This window comes from Pocillopora damicornis, chromosome 10, assembly GCF_964200805.1.
Source record: "Pocillopora damicornis chromosome 10, jaPocDami1.2, whole genome shotgun sequence".
NCBI classification, from domain to species: domain Eukaryota; kingdom Metazoa; phylum Cnidaria; class Anthozoa; order Scleractinia; family Pocilloporidae; genus Pocillopora; species Pocillopora damicornis.
Genome location: NC_142679.1, coordinates 16,247,785 through 16,256,844, shown reverse-complemented (window position 1 = coordinate 16,256,844; position 9,060 = coordinate 16,247,785). Strand labels below are relative to the sequence as shown.

Below are 9,060 nucleotides of genomic sequence, written 5' to 3'. Positions count from 1 at the left end.
CTACGCTGAGATTTGCTGTCTGTTGTTATTACAGATTTATCTCGAATGTTATTAAAAAGGAAAAATTAGATAGCGAGGGGGTCTTATCCCTTAAAATTTTTTTTCCCTTTATTTTAACTTTGCCAGTAAGAGCATGGCAAGAGCTCACTTTCGCTTGCAAGACAATGAAATTTAAATTTTAGAATTGCTCCGACAGTGAGAGGCCTTGTTTTATTTTTAAAGTTAAACTGATTTTTGTAGTCCTGATGTGAGAATCGAAACACAGCTACTAACAAGTTGGCTCTCCCAGTTTACAATTATTACTTGGCATTCAAGAACCTAAGTTTGAAATTTTGAAAGTGTGATAATATTTTTTTGGATTGAGGATCTACGACTTGTAACATGAAGCCAACTGAACTTGATTCGAGAAGCGCTGTTACGGCGGTGGTAACAACAACTGTTTTAGTTTTCTTCTCATTTATGGCCATCGTTGGAAATACATTGGTCTGTTTGGCCGCTTATCGGAAGAGAAGATCACTGGCAGTAACCAACATCTACATAGTCGCTTTGTCACTTTGGGATATTACTGTGTCAGTAACTGTGATTCCTTTTTCTATCGCTGCTTCAGGTTTGCGAGAGTGGCCGTTCGGATACAATTTTGCGCAGTTTCATGGGTTTATCATATATCTTTGGGCCGGTGTATCACTCTACATTTTTTCATTAACAGCCCTCAACCGGTACATCTGTGTTGTGAAACCTCAGCGCTATCCTCAGCTCTATACCAAAAAGAAAGCTGCATTCTCAATTTTGTTCGTATTTGTTTTTACGCTCGTAACAGGCGTCATTTCGATTCCTACAGCCTATGTTGTTTTCATATGGCAGCCTCAGTTTTTGTACTGTATGGCTTTTTGGCCGGATCATTCATCTATTATTTGGTTCTTTCTGTGGAGTCTTTACTTGATGTTACCGTTTTTTCTTATCGTATATTGTTACGGAAAAGTTTTCTTAGTTGTAAGGCACCATAATATTGCTGTTATACCCTCATTACGACAGAATAATGCGACTACCACTCGCGCAGAAGAATTCCGCACCTGCAGAATTCTTTTTGCTTTAGTAATTGGCTTTTGTGTGTGCTGGCTTCCCTTAAGTGTCTTTGAAATATTAGTTCGGTGGGTTAATCAGCCGGCTCTGTCTGTGCCTTCGATGTTCGCCTATGCTAGTGCGTGGATTAATCCTTTGATATATGGCGCCATGAATAGATCAATGAGGAAGGAATTTCTGAAAATACTGCGGTGTCGAAAAGCTGATCAGGAATAAACATTATGATATTGCTGGCAGCGCCCGTGGGCAATATATATAGTGAGTCTTGATTGGCTACCCGAGCGGCAAAGATGGACCCATCTTGACAGAACGGAGTTGCCGAGCGGACTTACAAAGTTCATTATTCTCGGACAATGTCGGTGATGAAGACGCCAAAAACGGCAGATGAAAGTCAAAAAAAAAAAAAGAAGAAAACATGAAAGACATTCGTGATTCTGAATAAAGCTAAATCTTTTGGCTGCACGTATGATAAGTCCCTTATTGACCAGACTTGTTCAGTCAAGATGGCTGGATATTAGCGTTGTTCTCTTTTGCATTTTTATCGACCTCGACTTTGTCTCTGTCCTTAAAAACTCAAAAAGAAGAGAACTTGGCCAATATCCAGCCGTCTTGACCTCACGCTTGGTCAATAACGCATATTTATTAACCAGGCCCTCCCCGCTTAACTCCTCCCCCATCCCCTCCCCCCTTTGTTCTTCACTTAACAAACCCCTGAGTTCCATTTTAGCGGGAAAAAAAGGAAATGAAAAAAAAAACTAAGAAAGAAGGAAAAAATCGAAAAGAAAAAATTAAAGGGAGAAGAAAAAGTAACTGAACAGAAAAAATAAAAGGCGAAGGAAAGAAAGTAGGAGAAAGAAAAGGAAGAGAAAGGAAAAGGAGGAGTGGGAAATAAAGGAAGGAGTGGGAAATAAAGGGAGGAGTGGGAAATAAGGGGAGGAGTGGGAAATAAACGGATAAAAGGAAGAAAGGAAAGAAAAGGCAAAAGAATTATCCGGGCCCCAATCAGTTTGAATAATGTCGCACCGACAAGATGAAAAACAGCTATTTGTTTTCTCCTTGTTGGTTTTATCAGGTATGTGGAGCATGGACTCAACCACTGAATCTTTAAATAAGGAAAGGATTTTTTATCCACTATCGCTAAAATTTGAGTTTCCTTTGTCTTAGTAGTGCACAAACTACTTCTACCCTTAAGTTGTCTTGCGATATTCCTCTTGTTCACAGAAACTAAATGAAATTAAACTTGTGTCAACCCAACAACTAAAGATACGTTTTTATCGAAGACGAGGTTCTGGCCGCGCGCTATCGTCTAAGATACCGCAAATCTCGAATGTACAAAACAAAATTTTACACAAACTCGGTCAATATCGTAAATGCCTTTCAAAAGCAAATTCAATGATTACTACTTTGAGCCGGTGAAATGAACAGAAAACCTCTCATAGAATCAAGGTATGAATTTACGCGGTGATCGAACAGTGTAATTGGCACAAAGAATGCGACGCCTTTTTTCACAATCACCTATGTTCACCACGATTGAAACAGACTGGCCTTAACAGGAAAGGGTTACAACAGATTTTTGTTCCCATGAATCAGTGCAATTTCGGAACACGATTATATTTCATGTTGGACACTTGCTGTTAACAAGAAATTTTGGAAGTCTGCTTGATCTTCTAACCTAATGTAATCCTCACTCCCCCGTTTGTTACTTCAATTGAATCAGTAGACTTCGATTTGGTGTGAGTTGATTAGTTCAAACCCATTTTCTTGTCCGAAGATTGTCACTGTTTTGGAGTTCCCACTCTGTTTAGATTGAGAAGAGTCGCGTACATGTACAGTAATCGAAGATTGTAATTTCATCGCCGCAGATTCGATCAAGAATAGCCGTGTGAGGTAAGTAACCTAACGATAGAAAGTATAATGAGCAAAATCGTTTGTAAAGGTGCAACAAGGGACTTTCACACCAGGCAATAATAATTAAAACTTGTCACATCCGCGCTTTGTCTTTAATTCTAAGTGCAAAACTGTGTATCATCAATGTAGCGTGAACCGATAGTATCGAAGATGTCGATGCGATATCAGGAAGATTAATTCCCTTCAGCGAACGGTGGCTTAGTAACAGTAACTCTGATAAATGGACACTCGTTCGTTAATATTATTGTAGTCGGTGTTTTCCGCAGACCGCACGACTTTTCACGCGTAACATCGCTGCTCCTTCGAGAGTGCGCACAGGTTCAGTAAATTGTGAAATCATTCAATTGACATTACTGTTGTTATGAACTGATTATATTGTTTAACAAATAGGTGAAGTGCTATTTGTTATGAACTTCGAAATCTTTCAAAGTGGTAAGTCCTTTACTGTCTTTCTCTCGTTCATTATCATCTCGCCGTGTTGTTCTTGGCGAGGCTACGGCTAGTGTCTTTTTCTTGTTTATGGATCGTGATGAAAGTTTGTCGTCATTAAGCAAACAGTTTCCACATCAATGATTTTCAAAAGAGAAAGAAATGGAAAAAGTAAAATTTAAAACAACACATTACGTAAATATATAAATATTTTTCCAACTTGGCTGCGTCTGTTGTCTGTGAAAAAAATTGTTATGCTTTCCTTGAACGTTTTTTGTCAACGGGAGGTGTGCTGAATTAATATTTTCCAGCTTTGGGCTTTTTATAACGATAAGCTCTTAAAAGCTAAATGCAGCGCCTAAACTAATTAATCGCCAGACACACGAAACCATACTTGCCAGATGTGGAATGACACGGATTTGTTAAAATCCCCTGTCATAATTAAATAAAAAAAGTGTCAAAAAATTCGCCCCTCAGACAATTCGCTCCGGTCAATTAGCCACCAATTTTTAGACAATTCGCCCCTGATGTGAAAACGCCAAAATTATTGTAGAAAACATAGTTTTTGTCACAAAGCAATTATTTCTTGAAAAAAGAAGAAAGCTCGACTACTCGAGTCGACCGAAACAAAATAGTTTATCGATCGTCAATCGCGTAAGCAGCGAAAGCGAAAATCTACGGTCGAGCGGTAATAATTTTCAAACTTCGACTACTGGGTTCAAATACTCACACGTTTCCTGGTTTATTGAAGTGTAAAACACGAAGCCTTTTCAACGTATAAAGGATTGCAGGTCACTGTAGTTAGCTCTTTTATTATAGATACAATTGTTCAGATACAAAATAGATAAATTCGACCGCAGATAATTTTGTGTCATCCACGATAGCTACGATCGACTCGGCTGACTGGCTAGCTAGAGTAGTGGAGCTTTCCTTTCCTTTGGTAAATCAATAACTTCGGTGTTTTCGCATTGGTGGCGATTGTCTACAAATTGGGGGCTAATTGCCCGAGGGGCGAATTGTCCGAATACCAAATGAAAATTGTCTGTAGTTAATTTAGTTAACTTGAATTTGGCAAACTAAAAGCAGAAAGTCTTTGCGGTTTAAGGCGGCTCCGACCAGAATGCCGAGTTGTCAATACATGCAAGAAAATATAGTTTGTGCTTTGATAGATCTGTTGATATTCGGTCTTCGGTCAAATTGATAAAAGGTCAGTCATTTGTCGCTGCAGCAAGAACCATTCTATGTATGCGTATTTAAAGAGAAGCGACAAACACATAAATTTATAATAGGATGTTACGTAGCACAACATAAATTACTTATTCGCATGGAACTTCCTGCCACTTACATCTTGACCTTTTCCCCCTTCCCCCGCACAAGGAAAAAAGCGAGCAGGAATCTTCTCAGATCAAGGTTATCTCAATTCTTAATCCACGCACGATTGAATTGATTAGAGAACACAAGTCATATTTAAACAGGAATACACGGAGAAAAATGAGTTTAAGTGCGAGTGAAGTCGCTCGAAAAGTAAGCGAATTTTGGTGGATAAAACTGTAAGATATTCTAACATCGTTCCGGTTTAAGCATTCGTGACCAAGTCTCTACCGTGACCAATGCGTGTTCCCTCTTGGGGGTCTTCTTCCAGTCGTTTCCGAAACAACGTAACACAGATTACAAAGGTTGCCTCTGTCAGTGCTTGTTGCGTGGATTGGAGACAGTAAAGGGTTTCCTTGCCGCTCAAGTAAGTTGCTACTCATATTCAGATGTGTCGTGTCGGAAGGAACGAAAAAAATTAATGGAAATTCGGCTTGCGCCACCAGTAACACATTGTTATTGTTGCTGTGTTTTCTTGCAATTCATTGTGCCATGTGATATTGCTCGTTCACCTCAACAAACTCCATGATGAATTCGCTAGTGATTATATCTTGTGAACGGAAGCAAACAGTTGACGCAATTTTGGTTCTGTTGAAATTTGTGTTTGTCAGCGCCAATGTGACAAAACTGGTTAACGTTCAAGTTCGCTTGAAACCTCGTGTACGGTCCTTGATTCGTTTGAGGTCCATTGAATTCGTCGGCAAACGCCTTTATGTAAGGATTTTTGGTTTTCGATTGCATTTGCTATGTTTCCGCTCCGAAATTTGCCAGAAAATGGGAAGATTTACAAAGGATTAAATATTTAAATTCCTACAAATATCAAGATCATCGAGAAAGTACATGTTATCCTAGTGACGGCCAACTGTGTAGCCTTTCAACTAGACCGAACTAAGATAAACTGACGCTTGTATGGTTACCAGCCTTCGTTGAAATTCTGATGACGTTGAAGTACTTATGAAATACTTATGACGGCTGATTGTAGAGTCTTCGACTAGACTAGATCCAGATGAACTGAAACTGTGACGGTCGTCAGTATTCGTTCGGCGCTGAGTCACCTCCCAGCAGGTGTTTGGTAGTTTTAAATTTTTCAATCTCTTTTTAAAAACAGCAAGATAACAAGACAAAGTATATGCAATTTCTTGCGGTCAAAGTCGATTCCTTCCACAACGCGCAAATTTACTAGTTTGAAACTTCTGCGTCCATATTCTTAAATCAACTCTAATATTTCGTTATATTGCTCTTCTTTGTTTCCTTGGCGTTAATTTATAAATTCTTACGATCTGCTAAGTTTTAATCTCCGAATAACGACGTATTATTAGAAAGGAAGTCATTGAAATAATACACCAAAGATGTCCTCTCGTACAGCCAGATTTAGACAGGATAATCGCAAACCGTGAGCAAAACCTGTTTAAAATATCTCGGAAAATTGCCCTTCGGTCCTTAGATACCGCTTTATAACAATTTTTTTTTTTTTTTTTTTGGGGGGGGGGGGGGGGGCCTTCAATAGACCTAAGCAGTTCGTTCACGGATTTATAAGAGCAGTTTCGAAAAGAAAAATGATGAAAGTGCGACGTCCGTTTAACATGACCCAGAGAAGCTTTCACTTCGAAGTGAATGGACACTTGAATAGAGTGAGAAGAATTCTAGTCGAGAGACAATTTACGGCGAAAAAGTCTCGACATGCAAGGCTTTAAAAAAATCTTAATAATTGAATTAAATAAATAGTAATTATGATTAAGAACTTGCTACATGAAATAAGCCGATGAATTGATCCAATAGTCAGCTAACAAACATTGATGATAGATATTAGTGAATCAGAAACGATTGAGATGGGTTCGATTAATGCAAGCGTAGTTTAAGATCGGTTTGCAGTTCGATCAAAATGATGGTAGAAGATTTGTTGAGTACGTGACAATCATAGACAGCCTAACGGGGTAGTGGGAACTCCAGGCAATTTGATCATCAGCTTAATTAAGAAAGGTGACGTGACGAGCGTTTGAGTCGAGAAGCTTTTAAACCCACAATTTCTTGTGCGAAAGGAAGTACATAACATAACAAAACACAGGCTCTCATTCGTAATGTTAGTTACACAGCGAGACATGTAAAATTTGCACATAACTATAGAAATATAAGGGAACAAAAAAAAGGCATTTTTAAAGGGAAGATTGTTGTTTATGCCTCGGCGACAGCACTTCATCGAACCATATCACGATTCTTGCAACTTTATACACCAGCAGATTTAAATAACTTTTAGGTTCGTCAATTGCAATATGAGCCAGTCTTTCCTATCTTCAGTCATAGTCGTTTTGTGTCAATCATTCCTCTTATTCAGGTGTCTATCGTTAATATGAAAATGAAATTTTGTGGTTTTCCTCTTGTTGTGACTGAAGCATGGCAACGAGACCACTTTGTTTTGTTGCCACATCAGTTTTCTGTTCCTCGTGCAATACTGAAATTTTGTTTGAACTTCCGTTCAGCATAAGTGTTCCATGTTATCTTTAAAGTTAGTCATCCCTGTTAGCTATGAGTTCCACTACGGCTTTCAATTATTTAAATCACTGCCACTTGAGAAATATTGTTTCAATCAGGCTTAATGGATCGCATTGTGATCGAAAAAAGTTTAAAATATAAAAGACAAGGTACTTGAGTAAACAACGTCTATTAGACACGAGCTCCTAATGACTGATGATTTGTAAATTAACTCGAAATATTTTATCGCATTCCATATTAATCTTTCAAGGTTTTGTTTCATGTTGTGCGAATTCTTTTTGTTTATCCGCTCTTTTAAGCTGTGTTTTTTTTTATTCCCATACGAATTTTAATGAATTAAAAATGTGTGTCATACAACATTTTTTTATGCAGTTGAGAGCGAGTCACGATTTACGTAAGTGATGAAACTGAAGCATACGTTATATAATGTAATGAAAGATAGTTAATTTGTGTTTTTTAAAGTGTTGGCGTGTCTTCACCTTTGACGCAATCGAACGTGACCGGATTCGTGAACTTTTGACTTGTACGCCTTCACATGGTGCGTTTTTCGGAAAGTTCGGCCCGAAGGAATAAAAGAAATTCATGTCAATTTGAGTCTTGGCCGCTTGCGCTTGACTAGTTTGACTTTAAATGCGCAAATCGCATTGTATTAACCATCAACAGCCTGAGATGCCCTAAAATTCCCCTCTTTTTACAAAAAAAAATGTCGTGGATAGAGGTTTCTAGATCTCTTGTTAAGATAATAAAAACATTTGTGTCGTAACTCGTTGTAGACACAATCCTAATGTAAACAAAGGGGCTAAAACGCCGCCTACTTACGGCCAATTATGTCTGTATTTACTGTCTTTACGTCTCCAATATGACATTTTAAGACTTTCAACACTATAATAAGTAAATCCCATTTCGTTTCGCTCTTTTTCTTCCTCTTACGGTTAATTGTTTTAATAAACTCACTCTCAGGTGTCCGTAAAAATCTCAGACAGTCTTGCAAACAGGAAATGCCCAGCAAGTTTACCTCAGTAAACATTTCCACGGAGTAATTCTGTCTAAGATCGATTACAGACAGCAGAAAAAGCGTCAATTTTTCCTAATTTTTAGGGCTTTAATGAAGTTTGAAAGAAGAAGGCAAATAATACGGAATGAAGAGAGGTTACATCCACGTTATCATGGATACGACACTGTATGTTGTTTCGTCAAATTTCATCCAAGACTGAGCCGGATAATTCAGTTGATGAACCTCGCACGAAGCCGCTTGAGAAAGTTCTGAACGTGCGATCGATTTACACATCTAAACCTGCTAATAGTAAATTTTGCATTCAATTCTACTCAAAACTGAGAAATGGCTGCTCTACCATGTGTACAAATTCCTTCAATCATGTTTCAATAATTTTACGCTATTTCGTCAGCAGCTACGCTAGAAAAAGGAGCCGACCAAAGATGGCAGATTAGCCGGCGTTTTCGGTCAGCTAAGTGCAATACACGAGCGAAGGATGACCGAGACCTCGCCTAAAAAAATAAAAAAAAGAAAATGAGGCCTGTTGTGCAGGCTAGTTCGATTGTGTACAAGGCGCCGTCATTTCTTCAGACCTCGAACAAATACCAACACTTTGAAAAAAAACTTCCGACAGCTTTTTCTTATTTTTGCATACATTCTTAACATCGTCGTGCTATTAACAGGTAAATGCAGTTCCACTTACGGTCCGGTAACGACGCGTTTTCCAGCACATCAGCAGGTTATTAACTTAACCCGTTGTCAAGGAAACCTTACAACCAAATTTTTGT

General features: G+C 38.5%; 2 protein-coding genes across 7 annotated transcripts in view; both read left to right on the top strand.

Annotated features, from left to right (window-relative positions):
• The first annotated feature begins 53 nt into the window (after window positions 1-53).
• Window positions 54-1,829, top strand: LOC113679338 (melatonin receptor type 1A-like). The gene has a single exon (XM_089185930.1). It carries the CDS (start codon window positions 382-384, stop codon window positions 1,294-1,296), a length of 915 nt encoding a protein of 304 aa, XP_089042056.1. The 5' UTR covers window positions 54-381; the 3' UTR covers window positions 1,297-1,829.
• Window positions 1,830-2,686: 857 nt separating this feature from the next.
• LOC113679299 (atrial natriuretic peptide receptor 2) overlaps window positions 2,687-9,060 on the top strand; it is a 36,333-nt gene continuing 29,959 nt past the window's right edge. For 2 of the 6 annotated variants that reach the window (XM_027196257.2, XM_027196255.2), the window contains exon 1: window positions 4,792-5,155. The gene's annotated coding sequence lies outside the window, so the exon portion shown is untranslated. Of the gene's footprint in view, window positions 2,968-3,378; window positions 3,421-4,791; window positions 5,156-9,060 lie in introns of those variants that run through there. The other 4 variants (XM_089185894.1, XM_089185891.1, XM_089185898.1 and 1 more) reach the window with 4 other exon arrangements.

Bases quoted from the DNA above. Each gene is read 5' to 3' on its own strand.
- LOC113679338 (XM_089185930.1), top strand. From the start codon at position 382: ATGAAGCCAACTGAACTTGATTCGAGAAGCGCTGTTACGGCGGTGGTA.